At 38.4% G+C, this 27,094-nt stretch overlaps 1 protein-coding gene across 1 annotated transcript in view; it reads right to left on the reverse strand.

Annotated features, from left to right (window-relative positions):
* Window positions 1-25: 25 nt before the first annotated feature.
* Window positions 26-27,094, reverse strand: part of GRTP1 (growth hormone regulated TBC protein 1) — a 34,309-nt gene continuing 7,240 nt past the window's right edge. The window contains exons 3-8 of the mRNA XM_005516586.3: window positions 26,407-26,565; window positions 19,118-19,242; window positions 17,226-17,322; window positions 2,805-2,977; window positions 2,512-2,697; window positions 26-515 (exon numbers count right to left, since the gene is read on the reverse strand). Of these exons, the coding sequence (XP_005516643.1) occupies window positions 426-515; window positions 2,512-2,697; window positions 2,805-2,977; window positions 17,226-17,322; window positions 19,118-19,242; window positions 26,407-26,565 (830 nt within the window). The 3' untranslated portion in view covers window positions 26-425. The remainder of the gene's footprint in view (window positions 516-2,511; window positions 2,698-2,804; window positions 2,978-17,225; window positions 17,323-19,117; window positions 19,243-26,406; window positions 26,566-27,094) is intronic.

Consider the following 27,094-nt stretch of genomic DNA (forward strand, 5'->3'; position numbering starts at 1 on the left):
TTTACTCCCTACACCAAGAAACAGGTTCTGACAATTTAAATTAATTTATTTTGTACAAATGGTAACAGTGTCACAGTTAACACAGTAATACATAATTTTATACATCTGTTTGCTTTTAATATTACAAAATTCCCTGGGACTATTTTTTTTTTAAAGGAGGGTCCTGACATTGATCACATTCTAGTCTGAAGATACCATAATCCTTAAAAAATAAAAACAACACACCACCAACAAACAGTAACAGAACCACCAGTTCCAGTTATCAAATCTGACATACAGTACAAGTGTTAACACACTTGAAAGGCAGGAAAAAATTGGTCAAGTGTCAATTAATTAATGGAAAGCTTAAAGTGTGCTTTAATCAGTGCAAATAGAGGAATGTGTCAATTGCTGTAGTAGCTGACCACCTGATCACATCTGGCACGTTATCCCTGAGAAAGCAACTTCTCCCTGCAAGTCTCTCGGAGTTTGTTGATTGTTGCCATGGATAAGCTTCCAGGATCGGTGAATATTTTCTGAGGGCAAAAGAAGAAAATTCTTAGTTAAAATGCTGGCCTTGGACAGCATGCTAAAATTCTCACATAATTCTCTTAGATGTGAAATCCCTGCTTCAATGTCCATACTGTAAAATTGCTCAGTGCTCTTTGGCTTTCCTGTAACAGGGTAACATCTTCAGCTACTGAGCTGTAAACACACACTAAACCTGCAGCTCATAACAAGTGCAGTAAATGACGCAAAAGCAGCAACAGAAAATCTGGTTTGAATGTGTGTCCAGTTGAGATTATTTTAGATAGCAGGTGGTGGAAAGTGGCATACTTAGAACATATTAAACTGTCCTGGGTAATGTGACAAAACACTGGTGCACTTGTGCAATGCTGGCAGAGGTGAAACCAGTGTCTTCCTACTGCAGAAAATCAGTTTTAATCCCTCATGACACTACCTTTTGCTCCTCTTCTCTACCAGGCTTTCCAGGGGTGTCATGGATATGGATGTAAGAACTTGATGTGTTCTGAATTCCATCACACATCTTCAATTACTTTTTTTCCTTTGTTTACACTTGTTGTTCAAGAACAATACACAGTTGTTTCCATTACTTCACCCAGACCTTCTGAGTAAACAAAACTGTGAAGCAAAGCTACAGGCTTATGCACTTTAAGCTACAGTTCAGGGCACCTCAGTTCTCTGGAGCTGTTAAATGACAGCTCTAGTCATGACACCTTTCTGGTAGAGAAGCGTTCAAACTAAAAACTAAGGTTCTCTTCTGGGGGAGAAGGCATAAAGACACCTCTACTCATACTAATACATGTACTGCTAAAAAAAACCCAAGCCAACAAACACCCAAGTACAAAAGTACACGTTTCAAAGTTACAGAAGAACCTAACCTAAATTCTTCATCTAACTGCCTTCAAAACTGAAACTGAGTAACTAAATGAAAAAAGGTGGGTGATTTTCTAAAAATAGCTGGTGTAAAATTTAACACTTTAAAAAGGGGAGAGGGAAGTCCTTCAAGGACAAGTGTTAGCATCAGCCTCTGAACAGGTGTTCTTAAGGCAGTTAACATTTAATAAAATTCTTATTCTGAACTGTTTATGCAATGGAAAAACCTCTCATATATCTCCCTTCTAAATGAAAGCTGTACCTGTGATTTTTTTCTTGTTCCTTTAATTAAAAGACTTAAAAGTGTCAGTAAGTTACACTCATTTTTCTTCTATATGAATAATGAAAGTTAGTATAAATGACATCCTACTGTGACTGACCTATGCACAGAGATGTGTCAGGAGCATGAAACACTTTGGGGGGCAAACGTCACCATCCAGGACATGGTTTTGTGCACACTGAGCAAATAATGATAGTGGAGTTGACCAAGTGATTTATGACAGATGTGCTCCTGTTACTTGTTTTGGAGATACCACCTTTTATGTTTCCATGAGCCCTGAATCTAATGTTTTATACTGATGTGGCACCCACTGTGTTAATAATTTAAAACAATAATTCTTAGATTGCAGACTGTCATAGCACATTCAACTTCATGGATTTTTGTCTGGAAATGAGAACTGCTGCTACTATCTTGTTCTAAACAGACTGCTGTGTGTTCAGGCACTACAGACATTTATCAGTGCAAGCTTAAAATTCACTTCATGCTTATTCAACACTACCATATTTGCAAGTCATCTGAAAAAGCATAGGATCAATATCCGTAGTTCACTGGAAAAATGGACTAATACTATTTTCTCATCAGACTTCCTGCCTTAACTGGTAAAAAGGAAAAAAAAAATTCCCCGTATGACAGATAATGTGGATGGATTGCTATATATGGAATTAGATAGTAACTATTAAATATATTAATTAAGTGATAATTATTAAATATAAATTATTTAATATATTAATGTATTTATTATAAAGCTTTTTTAAAAACAATCCTAGCAGCTATGTTTCTCCTAACTGTATCCATCTTTTGCTCAGTGAAAAACATATCTAATTTGGAATGACTAAAAGCTGCAGAGAATTTACCTGCATGAAGCTGTGACACTCTGTTACAAATGTTCCTTTGGTGATCTGCTTAAATTTATCACAAATGTCAGGGAAATTCGTGGCTTCCAAAATAAAAGCTTGGTTTTGCTTAATCAATGTTAAGGCCACACGGAAGATGATTTTTGACCCTTCATAGAATAAACAATCCCATATTCGGAGCACAGTCTGCAGGAAAGAAGAGAATTCACATTAGCCTTGATTTCCAGTAAACAATTATTGTAAGGCAGTACAAATGAAATAATTAGGGGTGTAGGGTTTATGTTACCAATTACCTCCACTGGAAGAATGTCAATGAACAAGCATATAAACCAGCGTGACACCACTAGGGTCCACATGACTCCATGTCTTTCCATCAGCTCTGCCACAGCTGGAACTTTCATTTTCACAAGTTCTCCAAGGACTTCCTGATCAGTTTTCAGGCCCAACATTGCAGGACTGTAATAATCTTAAAGAGAAGAAATCAAAACTCAGGAATCTGTGCACATGATCTTTCCATGAAATTGAAGAGAATGTCCTCTGTAGCTGAATGTACAAAGGCATGCTGAGCCTAGGAATCCCCAGGTGAAGGAAATCAACCCACAGCACTAAGATCTCCGCACTGCGGTCATAGAGTGCTGCTCTTTCAGCCAAGGCTGATCCCTCTGCACAAACACTTCATTCATGCCTACTGAAGTATCTTTCAGAGTATTTCTCTCTGATGTTTTCTGGCACTTCATTCTTCCTTCCCAAGGGAGGATTGTCTACATGTTTTTTAACTGCCTGCTTAAACTAAAAAAGCGTTACTAATATTTAAGCAGTTCAATATAACCACCACAATAACCTGTAGCCTTTAGACCAGGTCCAGTCAAACTGGAAGTGCAAATTCCCCAGAGCATCAGCTGTACAGGGGTGCTGGAGGCCAGATACTCCCCATCTTCTAAGTTGTGACCTAGCCATTAAGGCAGGAGTTTTCCACTGTTCTCTGAGCCAAGAAAATCCCACTTCTCATAGAATAATTCTGAAAGGAAGTGAATCCCTCAGGCAACATCTCTTCCTACTTAATTTACCTGCAAGACAGGAACTGAAATAAGACCTACATTCCTGCACTTCTGGTCACTGCAGTAACTGGTAAATTCACAATTAAGAACAACAAGCACTCTGGCTGTCAGTCCACAGCCTGTTTATCAGGGTAAGCATTTCCATTACCAAGGTGCAGGCTGAGTAATGAGCGTCTCAGCTCTATAAACAAGTAGCTTTGGGTATATTTAAAGGAAGAAAAAGATGGTGTTTCAATTCATAAGTATTCATGCCCCAGTATGACACAAGAATTACACTGATGTTTAAGAAATTTGAATTTTGGGTTTATGTGTTGACAGAAACATTTAAGCTGGACTTGGCCACTCCAGTCCTGGGAAGCAACTTTTGATAGTTCACAAGTGCTTTGCTGACAAGACCTATGGTTTTTGTTTGTTTTTTTTATGGAGAGAAACTAGTGGTAATACAAGTGCCTTTCTAGGCCTTTCTTTCCTTCACTGATTCTGGAAAGCTTCAATTCAGGTTTCTCTGTCTTACCTGGTTTCTGCCAATGTCCCCAGTCACACACAGCTTAGGCCAACAGTTCATATAAAAGGTGAAGGAATCAGAGCAAAGTCTTATTTGCCTGAAATAATTCTAATAAAAACTTCCAGTGCCACAGGTAAGTTTAAAAGTATGCCCAAACTATGCAGTACACGTATAACCACTTAAATTTCTGTAATTTCACAAGAGCAGTTTAATATTCCACTCTTTCCTGTGCCAGCGGTTTTCCTGAAGACATTCCGTTCCATGAGCTATTTGTTCTACATTTGTTCTGTCAAAACTCTGGAACATCTACAGGAGTTTTTAATGGTACTACAGAGCATCACAATCAATCTTTAGGAACCTAGCTTTCTGTCTGGGATACTTAGTTCCCCTGAAGAGTGAGGTATAAAACTTCTCTACAGACCTGTGAGTCACTGCCACTCATATATATTCTTTAACCATCTGCCTTTCAATGGCTTGTAGGGAAAGTTCCAACAGTTAAAACACAAATCCCATGGAAAAGTGTATTAAAAACACACCATGACCTCAGAGCTAACACAAACCCCTCTCTTTCTGCATATGTTGCATTAGTGCTATGCTCATTTTTGAGCTGGAATGCAGCAATAGTAACATTAATTAGCTGAGTATATATTTTTAAAAATGCTGATTTAATACACGTGAAATCTAATCATTTCTCAAATAACAAGTAACAGAACAAGCCTTTTCCCTTTCCTATCATTCCTTCTGCTCTCATACATCCACAAACCATTTTTTCCTCTTTATATGTGCTCCTGAAGCACATGCGTACTGAAAACTTCTTCAAGTTACCACTGGCAAATGTCCTCAGGAGGAAGGACAGCAGCCCACTCGCTCTGCTCTCTGCAATCATCTGATACGCTGAAATCAACAGCAGCTGCTATTTTTAATTTGTACGGCAAAGTAAATGTCAGGGTCTCAAGAACACAACCGGACACCTACCCAGCTCTTTGAGAGCTGGGAAGCAAAAAGTTAACAGACAGGCAACATTGATATGTCACTCCACAAATTACAGACGCAGACAGGAAGCTTTGGTGTAAATTAAAATTTCATTCAAGTCTGTTAGATTGTACTGCTGGACAGAAAGAAAAAAGGAACTATTCATCTATCTGGGGCAGCCCCCTGCTGTTCCTCGTGGAGCAGGAGCAGCTCCCATGTGCCCTGGTACACAGCACTGCAATGCTCAGCCCAGCGCTGCTGCAGAACCAGTGGGAGGAGTGATTAACGATTTATGCAAATGTCAATAACTCAGTAGCAGGGGTTTTCAGGATATTAGCTGCTAGCAGTTCACAACAGAAGTTAGGTTAAAAGAATCTGCACTCAAGACATTTTTATGTAATTATTATATGTTTTATGTATATAATACATAATTATTTATGCAATCATTATATGTTAATTATAGTTAATGTGGGTATTCATTATAATTATTACACATAATTAATATGCAATTATAATTTTCTATTTATTTTTCCTGTATATATATATTTTATACATAAATGTATGTAAATAAAATTAGATCATCAAATTAGGAAAGCCACATTTCCAAATCCTTCAGAAACATTCCTGGAGAACCTCATATGTGTGCAAAACTTGCTCACAGATCACTTACAAGGAATACCTTTCACAGTCTACATCTGGTTTCCCTAGGGAAAATGATTTTGTAACTTGGTACAGTGACTCAGTGCTTGGTAACATTCAACCTACATGGCTCTTCTATTCCCTTCCTTCTGGAAATGTCCCCTCAGCAAAAATCCTGCAGCTCTCCCTTGTTGCAAATGCTTCATTGTGTGCCCTACTTTCCTAATATTTTATAATTGGCTGCTCTGCCCAGAAGTCAAAATATCCTTGTTTATAACCAAGTCTATACATGCCTACCACTCTCCCACACCACAAAGCTGTTTTTCCACAAAATATAGCATAGTCAATTATTTTTACTCATCTATCATTGAAACACATTAGCTTTATATTTCTTACATATCTTATATCTTACAAATTATTTGAAATTTCTAGATTTGCATGATCCACATTTAATTAGCATCTTATTTTTCCCCTCTCAATAATCTGGCAAAATACTGAGCAATTGATGACCCAGAACAAACCTGAGTTAGTAACTGCTCCCAATCTGCCACTTACTAATTAAAAAAAGAGTCTAATTATATTGTGTATCTGTTGATCTAGCTGGTTTATAAGAATGTCCTCTTGACGAAGTATCATTCCCCTGAAAAACACACATAGCCAGGTTGTTTCCATTTTTTTCTTCAAACCGTCAAACAGAATTGATAATTTTTAGGTGATCACACACTACCTTATTTTTCATCACATTTTCTGGAAGGCAACAAATGAAATACTGTATTATAAATTATTATTGTATTATTAATTTATTACTAAATTCCAGAAGAATATCTAGATGAAACTCAAGCAGCTTTGCATTTTCAAATGCTTTTGAAAACTGATCCAAGGCTTTCTGTACTTTCCTCTCAGCTTTCCCTCTGTTGCTTACCCATGTGCTTTATCCAGTCTGTTGTTCCGAGTATCTGCCTATGGATTTTGGATGCTTTGCTAAGTTCAGGAGTGCCTGAGAGCGTAATAGGGCAATGTGGGCAGCATCCCACATGGAATTCATCCTGCCATCCTTCCTCATCAAAGTCCTGACCCTGAACAGCAGCGTAGCCCTGTGGCTCTCTCTGCTGAGAGAGATTGGGATCATCAGCTTCTTTTTGGAATCAAGCACCAAACAGGAAAAGCCAGCTTCACCAGCTGCCAGCTACTTTATTGCTACTGTACAACACAGGTGACCACATTAAGGGACTTTTTGCCTTGTTCAAAGGGCTTTTCATTACCAATGCTGCACTGCCTGTGGCATGCAGTCACTGAGCTGGAAGCCTGCCCTGGCAGAGACATTAACACTACATTTCATTGTCTCCCTGTCACAATAGTTAGCACCTCTCTGGATCTTACCAGAATGTCCAAGACTAAGACATAACTGGCTGCTTCTGCTCCAGAACATTAATAAGATTTGCAGGAAAGAAGGATAAAGCTTGTAGGGACTCTATGACCTTGTTCCCTGTTACAAATAGATTAAGAGGTTCCAAAAATAAAAGTTTAAGAAGCAATACTCTTATAGTCTTAAATTATCTCTAGGAGTCAAGAGCTACAGAAGTTAAAAAAAACAAACAACCCCTTCCAGTCTGTTGTGCATATGTCAGGTTAAATATACATATTCCTAGAGGAACTAAATTCATAAGTGTTACAAAAATGCCCAAAACAAGACATCAGCTCTGCTGCTTATCTTACAGCATTTCTATTATTTCAAGAGCCTACACAGCCCAGCCTGGGACAGAATGACTCGTCTCGGAGATGCAAACCAACTGGAAGTTAAAAATTGGCTGGTTGAACTTTTCTCAGTCTACGCAGTGCAAAGTATTTTATTCACAAGAATATGTTTATAATGTCCATGAGAAATGGGGTGGATGTGTGTGTTTGAGATGATGATAATCTCTCTCCTCCCACAGTAGCAGAAATAGTTCATTTTTATACCACCAGGCAACATTCAAGAATATCTCCTTGCTGGAAATACCATTTGCTACCAGACCTCACTGGAATCCAGGAGGGAAACAGAGCAGGCCTAAGGGCTGGCAAGAAAATTCAGAGGTTTCCATGAACAGAATTTAATGAAAAGAACTCAGTTCTACATTTCCTACATCTCAAGTCAAACCCAAAATAGATTCCATCATGTGTAGGGGAATTCCATCCATTTGTAGGGAAAAAAAAGAACATTTAAAACATACTAGTTTTTGTGTCTTTGAAGTATCTACATCATGAGCCTTACATTAAAAGCTGAACAACTACATTTGGGAAGAAATCAGAGAGCCACAACAGGAAAAGGAGGAAACCCAGGAGTACTGCCAATTCTTTTTGCAGTATCAGGACAGAGTGACCCCTGCAGGTGTCCTGGCGAGAGTGATATCCTGCAGATACGTAGTTAAATGGCAAGCTAAAACCTCTTAACTATGTTATTTTTAAAACACAAGTTCCTAGTTTTCCAAGGAACAGAAAAAAAATAAAAAAATTGAACAAATCAAGCAATCCAAAACAGGCTCAGCTATATTTTATCTCTTCCTTCAAACTAAACTGACTAAAAACTTCTGTCCTGGGGTACTGAACTCACACCACAACCAGTATTAGCTGTATCTTTCACAACTGAGCATTTAAGAAAACGTAAGGAAGCCAAAATTATTTTGGATGGCAGAACTATCTTTAAAAAATGGGAATGCAAGCATTTTATAGATACTTATTGGTTGCTATTGAGATTGCACACAAAATTTAGAGTGATATATCTTGAGAAATTACTTACTAGTAACACCTTTCCAGCAACTAAAAGGTAGTGTTTGTTTCTACATAATGCCATCTGCCTGTATTCATCTTCTGCTTCTGGTCCCAAACTCGGAAAATAGATCCCAGGGAGCTGAAAGAACCTTTGGTTTTCCATTTGTATTTCACAGAGCACAATGGGATTCTGAGCAGGTGTAGTAACTACCTGCCATTTGGAAACTGAAGAAGGATGCTTGTTAATTAGAAAGACAATGGAAAGGCAGGCAAAGTTGTCATCCTTCCAGACATTACAGAAGGCAGAGATGAAATACAAAGAAACAAAGACTTCATGTGTAACCCCTCAGAGAAAGAAACTGAACTTAGCAGCATGTTGGAAAACACAAATGCAACTTTCAGACATTCTGGTTCCAGAGAATGAAACTGGCTATGTTAATTATTAATTTACATACCAGCTCTGTTATGTGCTGCTCAGTAGAGACATCTGCATCATTTAAAACTAGTCCAGCTTCAAGTCACAGATACCAAACCACTCTCATATAGCTTAGATATAACTGAGCAAAATACTGTTGGCCAGCTCTCCTCTCTTCCCTCTCTCCCCTCTTGGTATCCGCTACCATTGGAATGGCTAGCAGTTTTTTCACAGTATCACAGAGCTGACACAAACAGACACAGTACACACAGTATTCCCCACTTGGCAGTTTCCAAACAGCCTGGCCTGAGCCTCACTACACCCCATGAATTGTGCCTGTCTAAAGAGTTGCATGCTTTGGAGAAGTCTGCAGCTTATGGGGCTGACGATGGTCCCAGAAGCCAAGGCTTTTAACTCACAAAACCCTTTGGCAGACTTTTATCACCAATTTCCTCAAACCAAGAGGAAATACAAAACAAGCACTAAAAACTACAACTGCTTATCACACTTGTGAGGAAACAAACTTTAAAAATATAATTAAAAAGAAAAGCTTACAACTGTGTAATGAGTCTTAATGACTGATGACTTCAGCTGAATAAGGATTCCTGGATCTGTATTTTTAACTCCTCCACGGGATTAGGAAGAATAGGTATTTTGTCAGTTGACCGCACTGACAAGATTATTCTTAACAGCTCAGCACAAAACACAGCAGTGAGATCCTCTCATGCTTAAGAAGAACCCCAGTGTTATATTTTCATCAACTCTTCACAAGAACATTAGAGTCAGACCATAGGGACCACTGAGCACATTACCTGAGAGTAGGCCAGAAGCACCTTAAAACAGAGCTGGACCAACACATGGTTCTAGTGTGGCACTGCAAGAAGGAAACCATTCTAACAATCTGGTCTGAATAGAAGGGGAATGAAAGCAACAATCCTCTTACTTCAAGCTTGAAGAAGCCAACAAGAGAATTAATTTTATTCTTGAAGCAACAGGTTTTAAAACTGTAAGAGGAACGAGACTTCTCCACTAGCTATAAACTGACAGCTTAGTAAAGCACTCCAGTCTTCTGAACGTGAAGACATGAAATGCAAACAAGGCTGCATTTTCTAAGCACCTCTCTCAAACTAAACACTCCTTGTACATTTATGTAGACAAAAGTTACCACTGTACATGATTTTCTTAATTTCCTTTACTCCCAAAGCAAATCTCCTGACACCAACACATTCTTTATGTTGCCACCTACACTGCATGCGCATTATACTATATTTTGAAACAGTATCAAAGCCTGCTGTCAGTGCTTCTTTCTACTAGGACATATTTTAAAAAAACCAACACTTAATGGAGTTGAACTTTTGAAAAAAACTCTGAATTTTGTAGGATCTTAAATTGCAAATACAATAAATCCAGAGTAAGCACATCTTCGCTCTGAAAAAGCCAAAGCAATCTTCGGATATACTCACTACCGAAGAGAGAGTATATAATCTCTGATTATGACATTAGCAAAACTGAGGTTAGAAAACTGCACCCAGCTCTGATATTTACAATTCAGGCAGAAAGTTGAAAAACTGAAAGGACATGAAAGAAAAGGTTATTAACATCATAACAGGTTAGAAAAACCTGAGTTCTGTAAGGAACCTCTTTATTTGTAGCATTTATGCAAGAAAAATGAAAAGCAAAGTTAACCACTTTATAGAGAAACCACACCAGGCATTGTGGGCTTTTCAATATAATAGGAGAAAGACTTTAAAAAAAGCAATACCTGCAAATTAGGATAACTCAAATTCCAATTAAAAAATATAGCAAGTGTTCTTAATAAGACTGATTTACAGTTTGAATATACTACTAGCAGTGGTGGCAGGGGCGCTCTTTCAAACCAAGTCTTGGATATCCTGACCTGGCCCTGAACACTTCCAGGGACGTGGCACCCACAACTTCTCAGACTGTTTCAATGCCTCACTATCCTCTGAGTGAAGAATTTCCTCCTGACATCTAATCTAAGTGTCCCTGTTTTAATTCACAACCATTCCCCTTTGTCTTATCACTATCTGCTCCTGTAAGACATTGCTCTCCACCTTTTTTTAAAGCTCTCTTTAAGTACTGAAAGGCCACAATGGGAAGAATTACTACTATTTCCTCACCTGGCTTTTTGCATGGAAAGTTAGGTTTCCAGTTACATTTCCAGTTTTTTGAGTCCTGGTATTTAATACACAGATACCTTCAAGCTTATTAATACATGTTATGGGGATTTAAAAGTTAAAATACAAAACTGTATACTGGGATCTGCTTTGAGCAGTATAACCCATCATACATTTATCAGCTGACACGTTATGCTTCTTACTGTCAAAGTGACATATTCAGGAAGGTTCATTTATTAAAATGGTAACAGAACATACAGAGTCCTGGCTGACCATCAGACAGTAACAAAAAATCAAAAAGCTGCTGTGGCTTTGTGCGTTAATTCTGCAGGTAGAACAGCACAGTCCCTTTAGCATGGAGATGACTCTGTCAAAAATATAGTTTCAATAACTCATGTACACACGAGTGCTTTCACAACTCCAGCCATTAGATAAAACTAAAACAACCAAATAAAATTAAAAAAAAGAACATTCCTCCAAGATGGCTACTCTAACAAAATATAAAGCGCAAACTAAGTAAGCCTTGTGCTGCATACTAAGGCTTAGACACTCATTGGTTCTTCCACATAAAAAAAACCAAACACATTCTCTTCTCCCAAACCCACACTTCTGTGTTTATACCACTCTACCTACCTTCCTCCTTTGCATGCAGTCAGGGAATCCTACCTTTGATCAGTCCTAGATGAATTAAGATTTCATTTGGCAAGTTATTTTGCTGATGGCTTTTGAAAGGGATGAAGCTTTGACTTACTGGGTAGATAAACAAGCAAATAGCACTGTCTGCACAGACAGCCAAAGGCTGCAGTCCCACACAGAGCAGTGCCATGGATGGCCTACTGAAGTAAATGCCATGGGTGCTTTTGCTACATGTTTCCTCACAAAAATAAGGCTGATAGCATGGATATTCTTGTCACATACAGCAAACTTCTGTTTCACCCGAAAGTGTAAAAGCTCTATCCAGCCACCTAAAACACACCTACTAAATAAGGAGATTGTTCTTATATTGATGAGGTTTGCAACTGCTGGGAGGGAGGTAGGATACAGAAAGTAAATGAATTATTTCAAATGTATAAATACATGTGTAATGTTTAAGAAAAAATCCCATCAGTTGCTTATTTCCTGCTTGCTCAAGTCTCAGAAATCCCCTAGCAATTCAGATTTGTAAGTAATGAGGATTTCAGGCTTATCATGGTTTCCAAATACAGGCACATGACTCCTTCATTCTACCTTCAGCTTAACAGGACACTTCTTGCTTAATTCCTAGGTATATTCAACTGACCTCTGATGCTCAAACTTTAATGCTTTCATCTTGTCTGGAGGTTAACAATAAAACATGATCAAGTCCCATATTTCAAAACTCTTAATTGTTCATCTGACCACCAAAATGCTCCGGTCTCTGAGTACCAGATGTGATGCTGGAGGCCAGAAGGGCACACCACTGGCTTCAAATGCAGTCCTGCCAATTCACAGACCTGTAGCTGAGTGCTGCCAGAGGAAGAAGCAGCAGCCTAGAACCGATCAATCTGCTGAAATTTTCTGGGTTGATGGTGCTATAAAAAAGCACAGTTGTCAAAACCTACTTTGCAAACATGGTGTCATGCTTGTCACACATAGCCTTGAATGGAGCTTTCCACACCAAAAGCACATGCTTGAGGTGCTCAAGTCTTCTCTCTGAATTGAAATGCTTTTCATCACAACAGTCCCCACCTTAGGCTGCAAATGCAGCTCAGTTTAGGTCTAGCAGTGTTTTTTACCTGCACAACTAAATAAAAATGCTTCCAGTGAAGAGTATCACTCCCTTCGGAGATGCAGATCTGAAAAGATGCAGCTGCCAAGCCATTTCTGCCTTCAGAGGTTCTCTGGCAATACCCAATTAGGGTATTTACATAAATTCAGCCACAAGAAAAAAATAAATACAGGCTCAATTGCAATTAAAAGCAAATAGTCTAAATAGAAATGCTTTACAGCTTAGTACGTACAGCCTTCTGCATTTCCCAAGTGGTCCTTCCCTTCAAACCTGTAAGTTTTTATGATGGGACTCAAAGATTGTTATAACATGAATCACTCAAAAGAGAAGGATATTCAAGAGTTTGATATGTAGCTATGATGACATTCAGTTCAACCATTCATATCTCTTACTGTGCCTAATCTCTGGAGCAACCTGTGGGTCCCAGGCTGATACAATTGCGAGCCAGAGAGCTGAACAAACATGGGAGATATCTGTTATCTCAGCATGCAGGCACTTGCCTTAACCAGCAGTCACTACACTACACACCAGAGTGGCACCTTGCTTTGCACCTCGTGTGCTTGCAGCTAATGCAGTCTAGTACTTTGGTGACTATTTAATCATTAATCATTCAAAACTCTGGTCTTTTAATTTTTTATAAACAACCAGGCCATACACATGGGTAAAAAATTTAGAAGAAGGTGCTAAAAAGTAATGAGACTGAAGAAAGATTGTTAGACTGATTCTTGAAGAATGCTACACCTCATTTAAGATTTTTATTAAGAACACTGGAGAAAAAGAAAAAACTAGTATTTGTTGACAACCCTAAACTAAGAGATACTGACCCATGTCAATACACAACAGTGGAAAGACGGGAGTAAGAGACATGATGACATTTAAAATAACAACAATGTAGAAATAATATTCAGCAAAAAGGTGTTATGAATTCCTAAATGCTGTGGGGAAAGAACATCTTTTGACAATGAGAGAGAAGGAACAGTACATGTATTATGATGGAGATCACAAATCAAGACTAGAGTGCCACCGGGGAAAAAAGGCAAGAGAAATCCTACAGCTTTTCTCTCAAGAATTCTCCACTGGAAAATAGAAGTGTGCCACTGTGATCAGGTTTAAAAAAAAAATAATTGAAAAATCAATTCAAACTGGAACAAGCACACAGAGTAATTACTAGGCTAAAACAGGAACAGAGAAAAGTTCCATGCAAGAGAAGATTTTGACTGAAGGAGCATAGCTATACAAACATACATAACCTCCAAAATTAATTGACTGTATCCTACAAATACATGAAAAATAAGCACAAAAGAGAGGTGGACTTTTCTCACCCCCAGAAGTCATCATTGACACTAGAATAAAAGGATATTAAACTGGCCATGAACGAGGTAGTGCAGAACTCATGAGACCTCTCTTAACCACAGCAGAAGTACTCGACAATTAGTTTTCAGTAAGAGTAACTCTAGTATAATGGTCCAGTAGACTAGTTAGAGTATAGGTTGATACACACAATTGTTTCCAGACTGAGAACCACTGAAGGTAGGAGGAGGGATTATTCCTCTATATATAAGCATAACTGTCATGCTAAAGTGAGACCAAATTGTTGAGTTTTTCTTCTCATAAACTCACCATTTAATCACAAATATGTAAAGTATGACAAGTATACTCCTTTACTTACATACTGAGGTATCACAAAAGGTCCTACATATGCGATGCTTTCTAAAGTAATCTCCCCACTCTTTCCTTAATAGCACAAAAAACTCCCCAGAACTTCTCAACAAGGATCAGAGTGATGAACAGAACAGAAATATCAGAGCTACACTGAGTAAAAACTGCAGGCATTTCCACTCTGAGCTCGAATTGAATCTACAGTGCTTCTTGTGGGCAATGCTGTCTGCTCCAGCCATCTGTCTGAATGAGCCTGGGAATAAAACAAACTTGGTAACACCCAAAATTTCAGTTAAACAAATAATTCTCTTCCCCCTTGCTGTGTTTAAATGATAATCCCTCCAAATCCCCGGCTGAGCAGCTGACAGACAAGAGGCAGAAATGCATGGTCTTGCCCTCAGCAGAAGCAGGAACCTTCTGGCCTCACCCAGCTGTACCCAGCAGTGCTACATTCAGCCAAATGAAAGGCACGCACACAACTCCTCTTACCAGTCAAACAAAGCCTAATTTACTGGCTCTCTCTTCCAGCTGTGTTATCTCCATTTGGATATAACAAAACAATTCAGCCAGAAAACCTTTACTGATGGAGTCCCATTTTCTGTCACTTCCCCAGAATGTTCCCATCTGTCACACTGTACATTTTTCAATCAATGACATTGATCTGTGGCTGGTCTAGTTCATCTGCTGACCAAAAAAACCACTGTCAGCATCGAGGCTCTGGAGCAGCTGTTTAATGTAATTAAACACGTGTGGGCAGGGGAGGAAGCACCCACAGGGACATGGCAGAGGACAGAGAATGGATTTCTAAATTGTCCTAAAGCACCACTGATTTTACTGGCAATGACAGGACACACTCGAAAATGAGGACATGACCTGGAGGCATATTTGGTGCAACAATAGGGGGAAATTACGTATATTCTAATGCAAACAAATCAAGAAAAACAAATCAGCAACCAAACTAATGGAAAAATGTTAGCTTATCAAACTGTTAGCATCCAACAAAACAGACTCCTAGTCTTCCCCCTGAAGATCTGGAAAACATTCAAGATCAACAAGATTTTGAGAAGTACTCTGCTTCCCTAACAAATAATAATAGGGCTTAAAACTGAAATGTGCAATACCTTGCACTGTTAACAGAAAGGCAGTAATTATTTACCTGAGTGAGTTGCTTTATGAATATGGTCTAATTCTTTTTCTCATATATGCACACACAGTATTTCACTGAAATTATTCCAATTATTTTATCTGTCATGCTTTAACTTTTATAAACATAGAAATCAAACTATATAGGAGAGTAGTGGGACTAGAAGGGATAAAAATATTTTTAAAAATCTCAGGGGGCTGGGGGAAAGAACATCAACAACAAGTTTTCTGCTAATAAAGCCTTATATTATTCAATATATTTGTATTTATACTATATGGAATAGTCATGTTGCCCAGTTGGACCCAGGAAAAGTCTTGTTACAGAAAAGTAAAAATATACCTATAACTTGAGTAAATATACACCTCCTTTATACACAGTAATCACATTTCATGTTATGAATTTCTTCCCATGACCAGTGCTACCTGCCTAAGATAAAGTCAACAGCTAAGAGGGAAAAGTAAGAACAACTTTTGCCACAAGTATCAGTAAAGTGTAGAAGGATATATAAAAATGAAGGTTTTCTGATAAAGTGAATTAGGTTCCCTAGCAAGACCAGCAAACATAAAATTCTGACTCTAACTCCTTTGCCTCAAATAAAAGTGTGTAAGACTATTGAAAGGATTAACAGCAAGAGTTTCTGCACATCTCTTCACAATAAACCTGCCTTTTACTGAGTGCCTTATCCCTGACAGTGATGTCAAAGCAGGCATCCACCCAAGCCAGGCAGTGGCAGGTCCTATAGCAGACAGCAGCCCTGTCTCCTACCTGTCTCCTGTTTGCACAGCTTAGAGCTCTCAAGGCTGAACAAAAGCAACAGACAGCTGATTTCTTTAGACTATTTTTACAGCTTGAAAGTAAACTTCAAGGCTGCATAATGTTAAATATTTGCAGACTGATTCAACAACTCATAACATTCGCTGCCTCTCTCTACTCTTTTGGTCTGGAAACAAAGTCCAACCACTGTTTCCACACAAGGAAAATCCAAGTTCCTACATGGTATATTCAATGTAAAAGAATTTCTTACAGTCATCTGAAAGCATGAAAAGAATCTTTCAGCTATTCTTTATTTCTCAAGGTCTTTCTATTCCTATTCTATTTCTATTCTATTCAAATTTGGTTTTTGTTTAATCTTAAACATGAACAGACAGAAGGAAAAGTTAAAGTTTCAATCAACCTTGATGTCCTTAACCACTACCTAGTTGACAGTGTAATACTGAATTCCATCTCCAACCATTTGAGATAAAAATCTATGTAAAAGCAAAACTAGGCCAATAAGGATTAGTCCTTCATTTTCCACTGGTCTTCCAATGAGACCTTCCACCTACATTAAAGTTGTATCTGTAGTCAGACCTGTGCAGTGCTAATGGGAATTCACAATAAAACCATTCTCCCTCTAAAATTAAATCCCAAGAAAAAGCATTTCCAAATGCATTTTCACAGGAGTAAAAAATATAGCTGTGCCTGGTGTCTGCTTCTGGTTTTAAATTACCTCACATGTGCAATGAGGTTCAGCTTATACATGGGGCAAAACTGCTTGTGTGAACACCTCCTGCAAACCCCAGAGATCCAGACAAGGGAATTCAGAAAGCTACTGAACAGACCAGATGAAGATATTGTCTACAACTGGAGAAGAATGCAAAGATAAAAGCCAAACTCCAATATATAAATAAAACTATGTTTTTAACATACCAGGCAAGATTCTTCCAATAAGAGCATCTAGCAACCAAAAGGACTCCTCTTCATTCTTTGTAATAAGAATCAGGTATCCAGCAATGAAGTTCATACCCTGAAATAGAAAGAAGGGTTTTGAGATGCATACATTTATCTTAGGAGTTTCTAGCTTACTTCTTTTGATTAAGGGCTAAAATACTACAGTTCTACAAAGTGTGCATATTAAATCAATTCTAATGAAGAATGTAATGAAGGCTACTGGTTGAGTAACCTGCTCAACCTGCACAACAACAGCTAACAAATATCATTAACAAAGATCAAGGAAAGGAAAATTAAAAGAAAAAGCTTAGCAGTATTTTTGCATTTCAATTTTGCATTTTTTTAAACTCCAAAGCCCTATGCAACTGAAAGCTGCTTGATCAGAACCCAAACACATCTGTATTAGATGAGCACTACAAACACAACAAACCTGCAGGTAGATAGTGAGGCTGCAGGAGGAGGATGTCTGACCCAAACACACCAAGTAAAATGTTGCAGTTCCAGCAGATTTTACACGCTTTTGCTGCTTAATTCATCCAAAGGCTGTGTACAAACCATTTTCTTCTATATTACCTCCAGTACTCCACATATACATATAATAGCACTGATCCTGTGAGGAGACCAGATGTGCTAAGAATGCACACAAGGGTTTTTAAGTGTTCTTCTTTCGTTAGCCCTTTAAACAGTAAAGGTACCAAAATATTTTATTAACAATTGGACATGTAGAAGCTACTATGGTTTACGAGTTTTGTGTTATGTTGTGTATAACCACCTCTATATAGAAACCTGACACTTGCAAGAGTGAGTATTCATAATTCCACCCCTTCTGTTATTATCAAAATATTAAAATTATGTTTTGATAAATACATATTACTGAAAATAATATAAATCACTCATATTTTGAAGAATGGGAGTAAATAATTTCTGTACTAAAACTAACTAAACTAAATTGGGGTACACAAGAAAATAGGTTTTTTTTAGAGACTTCAGTGTAAGTTGAAGTCCCTCTAGGTCTCCTCTCAAGATTTAAAATGATACTGTTCATATTCTTTCAACTTTGGAGTAGCTGTATTTACTACTAAACTTTACTTTTACTTTACTAACTTTCTCAACTAAAATGAGCTATATCTTAGCACACACTTTCTTGCTCAGGAAGCAGAGGAGACAGGAGAGGACTTAATAAGTGAACCAAAACCACATTTTGCTCAGGACAGTGCCTGCTTCTTTAAGATCCTTAAAAACAGATGCTTTTTTTCTTGACTGTCAGACTATCATGAATCAACTTATCTTCTTTGTCCCACAGGAAACTTTACAGTACTTGACAGTGACAACAGCTTTCTTGAGCTGCCATCAAAGCAGTATCAGGTTGAATTTCAAAGAAATTTTCTTCTTACCTGTGCTATCTATACTGGGAGATGGCATTAAATAAATGCTACCAGCCCCCAAGTACATGACGCCACATTAACGCTGGCCTTTCTGTACTTTGAAAAATGTGACAGTGAAAACAAAGGAAATTGAGATCTCATGATGCCTTGTACATACCAAGGACTGTTTGGGGAAACATGGCAGGACGAGGGCAAGGCAAGCTCTCTTCCTCTTGCTCTCCAAAGAAACTACTCTTCATACAACCATGTGTGATAAAATACTTATGTTGCAACTAACAAATGGAACCAAATTGATCAAGCTGTCTACAAGAACATCCACTGAGAAATTCAGAAGGACTTTGAACTGGGGACACCCCCCAGCCTCCCAGGGCCGGTTTACAAACAGAAATATTTTGTGGGTGTGCTTCTAAAACTACACATGCAAATGGACGAGAACAGTTACCATTGGTGAAATGCAGCATTGTTTACAAAACAATAATTACCCACCTGACAATATCCTACTGCTTTATTATGATGCCCATATGCTACCAATACATTGTAGAGTGCATTTTGCAAACACGGATCAGCGGTTTTGCGGAATTTTACATTATCTGGAAATGTTCTGTTCATGTCTAGACAAAAGGGAAAAAGACCAAAATTAAGAGCTGCTCCTTGTCACTTCCCAAAAAAACTTTTACAGGTCTTCTGAAGTACAACTGAAGCTTCACTGTGGTTCACTGAACTGTTGTTTTGGCAGATTAATTTCAAGAAACTGCTTTACCTCCATTTTGGCTAAAAGGGCACTTTCATTCAAGGATAAAATCTATTCCTGGAAAGAATAATCCTATTAGTGTACAGAAACAAATTTCAAGCGGGCCTAAAGAAATTCTCCTGCAGACTGGACTGTTTCCATGTCTGACTGCAAAGGCTTAAATGAAAGCAAACCAGGTATTTAGACTGACAGACAGAAGACACAGCAAATGTGCCAAGTCAAGTGGCATGAAATGAGTTGTGCCTCTAGGAAAGCATATTCTCGTAACAAACCAGATGAACTTTCAACTGACTTACTCAGTGAACTTCTACCAAACAGTAGCAGCCAAAAAAAATCCAGACCTTTTTCCACAGCTGCCGACTTACACTTAAAAATCACTTTTTAAAATTTAACTTTCTCCATTACGTGATCATGAGAAGAGCTGTGTCTTAACTGGTGCAAGATCATCGAGAATGGGAGTGATTTCTGATAACCAAGCAGCAGAGCACATTTCCACATGCTTCAAGCTCAGTGCTTAACCAAGTCAGGAGAATGCAATTACTGACATTTCCAACTATTAATTTCTTTCAGACCAAACATTTATAGTAGGACTCATATCTCCTTACAAAGGTCTAAAAATTAGACATGCAAGTTTGAGACAGTCACCCCAGAGCAGTCCTTCGTTGTTGGAAAGAAATAGGCAGAGTTAATTTTTGGCCTGCTTCACTCCATAAAGAGAGAACCCAAGGTCACTCGCACAGATCTGTGCATCTGATCTTTAAATAGAATTTTTCTCTCCAACTTAAACATCTAAAAGTAACTCTGCAGATTTTCAAAACTCAAGAGTTATTAATAAAATATGAGTAGTTGTTTGGTTTATATTTAACAACAACAAATTGGGTTAAAGTTAAAAACAAACTTCAGCACCTCTGTACAGATCTTCATGTCCTAAGAATTATCATGTTTTATCAGGCCTTTTCTGGCATAAAGGAAGAAGTCTGTTACAGCTCTGACACACAGTTCAGCTGTAAGCAACCAAAGGAAAAAAGCTCCCCAAAATCATAAGTAGTGTAGTCACATGCATGAAGAAATTATCACACTAATCGCTATTTCTTCCTTTTAAAGGAAACAAATCACTTGCAGGAAAATATTTCACTTCACCTCCCATATGAATGAGAAGAAAAACACAAGGAAAAAGACAATTTTTGAGAGGATCTGAACAAGAGACAGTTACAGGATAAATAAATTTCTTTTGTTTCTTCTTGGTAGGAAGTTTATGCAGCATAGTATTTGCATAATCAAATTTTATTATTTATTAAAGTATATGCTGAATGTTACAGAAAAGATTAATGCTGAATTTTAGCCATGGCTCTTCTCCTCAGCTATGCAGAGAAAGTGAGGGGAGAATAAGAAAAGTCCATACATACAAAGCAGGGACTACTCAAGCTGAACTCATCTGTAATTTCACAACCTGAAATTAAGAGAATCAGCTGCAACTTGTTTTCTGATTCCAGAGCAATTTTTTTCCCTACAAGGACTGGGGGAAGCCTTCCCTAGTTTTATGAAGGATTTAAAACTTTCCTTTAGTAACAATACTTTAGTTTAGGGCAAGGGGATGGAGAGAAAAACAAGATACAAGAGCTAAAAGGCTTTACCCTTAATAGAAGATATGAAGCATGGTCTGACAAGCCTACTTGTGCCAGATTATTACTTTGAGCACAAGAGCAGAGGGTCGCATTCCCTCTACATCCTGCCCTTTCTGCTCCATTTGCATGCTCTCCCTCCCCCTCCAGTTCTGAGCCTCCTCTGACCCAAGGTGAGGGAAACTCAACCCACTCCACGGGCACACACGAGCCAATATGTTTTACCATGCTACAAGATGAGGGTGAGATATGACTTGAGGCAAATGGCAGGCACGGGCAAAGGCTGTTCATCTGGCTTCACCACTTACATCTAATTTAATACATCTGTTCCAGGAGAGACATCCAAACACCTCCTTCTCATGCTCTGCACAGCCTACCCTCTGACCTACTGTCCCTCAATCTGCTTTGCTCTTAAATAGACATTACTGTCCAAAGGAACACAGCCTCAAACTAGTCCAGTTTTGGAAAAAAAAAAAATCAAGGTTCTTTTTAAGCAGCAAAATGAACATCAGAATCTTACAGCGCTAAGTGTAAAGATAAATCCAAAAATTATGATTATCCTGTCATTATATGCAGATCTGCTTATAAATAAACTAGTATGGGAGTATAGGACCAGGAAGAAGGTCACAATGAAAAGACTAGTACTCTTTGCAGTAACTTCGGATTAAATCCCAATAGCAATTTTTTGGGCAATCTTTCAGCTCTCTCTGAGATGGCACTTTTATGCTGCTATGAAACAAAACCAACCACCAGCTTTGCTGGTGATTTATCTCTGTGCAGCAACCATGAGAAGCCCATTGGCTTCTTTTCTTCTCTCTCCTGGGTCTGCAGTATTTCTACCTCATTCAGTAACACAAACAGGCAGAACACATTAGCCTCAGTTAATAAAAACAGATGTCTATTTTGGTACCAAGAACCACAGTCACTCATGCTATTTCTGGAGCAAAGAGATTTGAAAGCACAGTCCAGAAAATCAATGCTTTTGGAACCAGACTCATGCTTTTCCTACTTAGGGTACTTTGAACGTCAGGCATCTACAAAACAACCTTCTTCACCTTGCTATCTCATCCTTCCTTTTGGTCCTGATTCCAGCCAGGACAGAGTTGATTTCTACAGTACTTGGGAAGGGGTGTGGCTATAGGGCCTGGAGGTTGTTCCAGCAACCACCTCATCACTGCCAGGGGTCTGGGAAAGGGACTGTCTTCCAGGGAGAAGGGGTTCCATCCAGTGGAGAAAGTGGGAGGGAGCCACCTGGTATTGTCAATTATAATTTGTTTTCTTTCTGTGTGAATTGTTTAATATACCTTTTGTTATTAATATTGCTGCTGTTACTGTTCATTTCGTATCTCAATGATGTTTCCAGTAAATGGTTCTTATCTCAATCTGTGATCTTTGCCTTTTGTCCCTCCAACTGGAGGCTGGGAGAGGAACCCTGGTTTTAGTAGTAGTGCTAAATTGAAGAATACATTTCCTAAACCATGTCACTTTTACTTTCATATCCAAGTATTTCCCACTCAAACACATAGGTGGTCAGTAAATTACACAAGTATTTTTATAACTAACATATCCTACTCCACTTATGGTCATTTCTTTGCCACTGCTACATCCATGACTGCATCTGCTCTGAAGAGCTTCCAGGCAGGTAATTTTTTCTTTTTTTACACAGTAGAAAGTAGAGCAAAAATTCACTACAACTGCCAACTACAAGCACTCAAAAACTCCACTGCAAATCCAGAATAACGAGGTCAGATCATAAATTGCAACATGTAAAAACAGTATACTTAGAGAATATTTTAGATTTCTTATAACTGAGTATTTAGCAGTCATTTTCAAGCTTTTCCCTGCAACACCTAGAACTATAAATTGTTTTGGAGGCTTGGGGGGGTTTGCTTGTTTTAAGTTAAAGCCAAGTTTGTCATTGACTAAAGTCAGAAGAATTGACCCTCACAACCTCCAATACCAAGTAACACTTCAAGAGCTTTCAGCAATCAAGAAAGCCAACAGGGTTAGGATTCCTACAAAAGAGCAATATTGCCACTGTATAAATCTGAGAAGCACATGCATAAAAATTCCAATCTCCTTCATCTCCAAAAGATGCTACCAGAATTAGAGAAATTACAGAAAAGAGTGGTAATGAAAAAGACCACAGATATGAAATGGTTACCATTCATAGCATAAACCCAGGTGGATAAAAGCTCCTTAGTTTAGAGTGAGATGCTTAACAGCATTTTGCAGCACAAATCTGCACAATCATGAGCATGGTAAACAACATGAAAAAGGAGCAACCAGGAGGGGTTTTGTGAATTTTTTTCCCCATCCAGCATTATTAGGTACAAACATACACCATATGTCTTGGCAACTCTCCAAACAGCAGATAACTGGAGACTAGGAAAAACGTTCTAAGGAAGTGTCACTACACACTTTACTCCTCCAATTCTCCCTTCAGCTGTTCTGGTACACCAAAGACCAGATGAGGCAGCTGCCTGGACATGACCTGATAGGGCTCCCCTTACACAGAGCCACAAGAGTTGACAATGCTCTTCCCCTTCCTCTTGCATGGTTAAATGCTTGAAACTCACACGAAAATTCCCAACTTCCACTCACAGTTTCAAAGAAGCTTCTTAGTGCTTTGACAGCAAAATATTTCCTGTCTCCAGTGAAATGGCAATGGCCATTGTTTGAATTACTTTTCTGAACTCATCATTAACTATGATCCAGTCCCCAGTCAGATCCTTATGCCAGCTGTCACACAGCACAGCTCAGGCTCTGGGACTGACTGATAAGTATCAAATCATAGGTTTCACAGCACCTACAATTCCTCCTCGTGAAATGCAATAGTGGAAACACAAATTAGCAGCATGTATGTGCCTGAGCACTTGCAGACACAGACACACTTCGGTCCAAAAGCATGTTTTTTCAATGGAGAGAAAAGACAAGATACAAGAGCTGAAATTCAAAACAGCCTAGCCTAAGGGGAGCTTACTCCAAGGAAGCTACAACTTACAGTCCAGTCTTTTTGCACCCAGCACATAGCCTCTGCATTAGGACAGCCACTTTTTATCTTACAATATCATTTGTCCTACTAAACTTTCCTATAATAGGCCATGAAAAACAAAATGTTGCTGGAATGCATGACCTTTTAAATGTGTATTTAAACTATGACACAAAAATTTAGACACCTGCATTCTTTAAGCTCTTTTTTAATGGTTAGAGTAAGAAGCCTGTTCCCTTCTACATTTTTCTCAAAAAACCAAAAATGTTCAAACAGCAAATACCATATAAAAGTAGCAAAAAAGCTCATCAGTTCAGAATCAGGAAGTTAAAGGGCAAAAGTGGTGAAAGAACAGATTACAGATTTAATTAGCTGAAAGACTTCCATTGCTATTACTAATCAGATTTTTCTTTAAAGATGAGACCATTTCTTTACACAGACTACCTGCCGTTTTTAACCTGATTATACCACATTAAAGACTTTCCCATATGAAAACTAGTTTCAAACATACATTGTTTACAGTAATGGGAAAACAACACTCGAAGAAACAAAAGGAAAGACAGTCAACAATTCACACCGAAAGAATCTTTAGCCAAAGCTCACCATAATATGTGCACAGTCAACAGGAGCACAAGTTCATTAAACACACTAACCAGAAAGGTTCTTTCACCTTAAGTACTTTATTCCTTTCATCCCTCCTATGTCCACATTGGTTCTTCATTTCTGAAGGACTGTGTGAACTCTTCATTATATTATTTCCCCTCCAATAAAATCTTCCATACCATTTTCTTTATCTTTCCCCTCACTTGTTCCATGTTAATTTTCTCTTCTGCAGTATTCCAATCAATGCAGTAGCTCTTCTGAAACTTTATTTCCTCCATAGTTCACAAATAAATCTTTATCATCTCCCAGTATTTTTCCTCCCCGAGAAAAATATTTTTATTTCACTTCAACCTGTGGGGAAAGCCACCTACTGACTCTTCACATCTTTGTCTAGTACTGGAAAAAAGTTGTTTTCAACTCTCTCTTGCAATAATTTTACTCCAACTGAATAGTTTGATGCCTCTCCAGACCTTTCCCAAGATGGACTTTAGAAAGTCGTCTTACTACCTCCTTCCTTATTCATAGTAGGAGCTCTACTGTTTCTTGTTCTGAGCAGGATATAAGCCTGCAGATTTCTGGCAAGTCTCCATATTCATAGGAACATAAAGTTTATGCTCCTAAATACCTTACTAAGGCGTGTAGTCTCAAAAGCCCAAAGTAGTGCTGTTGCAGGGAAAGGCAGAGAAGAAACTCCACATAAACCTAAAGTGTTTGGATGCTTCTCCAACTCAAATAAAAATCCATAAAGCCCAAACTTTAAGTACCTGTGTTTTTGCAAGAGAAAAAAGACAACCTGCCTTTCTAAGCAAATAGGTGCAGGACTGTTCCAGAGCAGAGCCCAACCTCTTGACTTTCTAATTGGCAATTCAGCCATTATCAGCTTTGCCACAAAGGCTCTGCTGTAGCAGGTTTCAGGACAAGTATCAGTTACATCAAACTCCTACTTGTTTGTCCTCACCTGCTGCCTTTTTCCTCCCAGTGGGCCAGCCTAAGTTCTGGTTGCCCTTATACCCTGCCACCAGTATTGGCCACTGATCAGTGATCAATGTTCACAGAAAGCACACATGAAAAGAGACTAATAGACAAGGGGTATTTCACCTCCTACATTTCTCCCAGGGATTTACTTTTAGTGTTTAATATTTCATGCATCAAGTGGATTCCCCCATCTGTTTATGAAATTTTGTTTAAACCAGTTCAAACTTCTAACCCCTGCAGCAACAGGTGCCACAACTCTTCTAAACCTGCAGCATAGCAAATTTCAGTGTCCTTGGTTCTAATGTTACAAGAAACAAATAACAATTGCTCCTCATTCACCCTCTCTGCACCATTTATAATTCATATAAATCTATCAACAGCTTTTTCTTATCAGTCTTCTTACTCAACCTAAAATCCTAGCATAGTTCAACTGCCTCATATGGGCCTCTGTACCAGATCTTCAACCATCCCTGTTGCTTCTCCAGTGTCCTATGGGACAGAATTAAGCAGAAACAGACTCAAAGGCAAGTGTCATGACTCAAAGTTACAACTCTTCAATCACTTAGATGACCCTGTAATGTTTTCTAGTTTAGTCCTTCTCAAATTATTTCTAATCTTCCTTAAAAGCATTCCTTAATGCTTTTAACCACATGATGAACCTGGAAAGATCTGTGCTGCTAAGGAGCTTATGGCTAATCTAATTTAAATGTTATTTCAGCACTTAAACCACTACTACAGAAACATTAAGTTTTCCATGACATAACTTGATCTCTAACACTTAAAGACATAGGATGGATAAATGAGGATAAACAGCATTATCAAGAGAAATAACCTGTTTTGATTGCTTCAAGCAGCTTGGCATTCTTCTCTCCTTCAAGCAGTCTGTGGTAGTACCCAGGGTTTTGTTCCATGTTGGTTTGGGCCCCACTCACAATCATCCAGACCAACGCACGGTGTTCATTGGGGATGCCTTTCCTGATATATCTCTTCACTGCAAAACAAGAAGTTTGGTTTTGTTTGTTCATTCTTAAATAAATAAAAAAAATTCCATCCATATTATTCTTTTTCAAATGAGCAGCCTGAAGTTAAGACATCATAGGAAAACACTTGACTGAAGATTATTTTATTTTCTCTCCTATACTACCATTTTAGGATAAGCTTAGGATTTACTTCTCAACTGCACAGTATATTTTAGATTCACTCCTAAGTTCTTGTCACTCAGACTTCCCTCTCAGATCTTCACACCCAGGTTTTCCTCCCTCCTCTCTTCCCTTGCTAGAATTTTGAATCCTTTCCTTTTCTACTTTCCTGGATGGAGATACAAGCAGCAGTTTCCCTTTGATCTTTGTCCTTTTTCATTCAGACAAGCACTGACTTGACTTTTCCTACATCACCAGTGGCCTCTGACATGATGGCTGTAGCATCAATGGTCACATTTAGCGTAACCCTAGCGCTTCAGCTTAGTGCCTGACCTCTGAAATACAGAAGAAACTGAGGAATATGCCTCCTGTCTGAATGAG

The sequence above is a fragment of the Pseudopodoces humilis genome, chromosome 2, assembly GCF_049639895.1.
Source record: "Pseudopodoces humilis isolate 2021_Gansu_Grassland_sample_001 chromosome 2, ASM4963989v1, whole genome shotgun sequence".
NCBI classification, from domain to species: Eukaryota; Metazoa; Chordata; class Aves; order Passeriformes; family Paridae; genus Pseudopodoces; species Pseudopodoces humilis.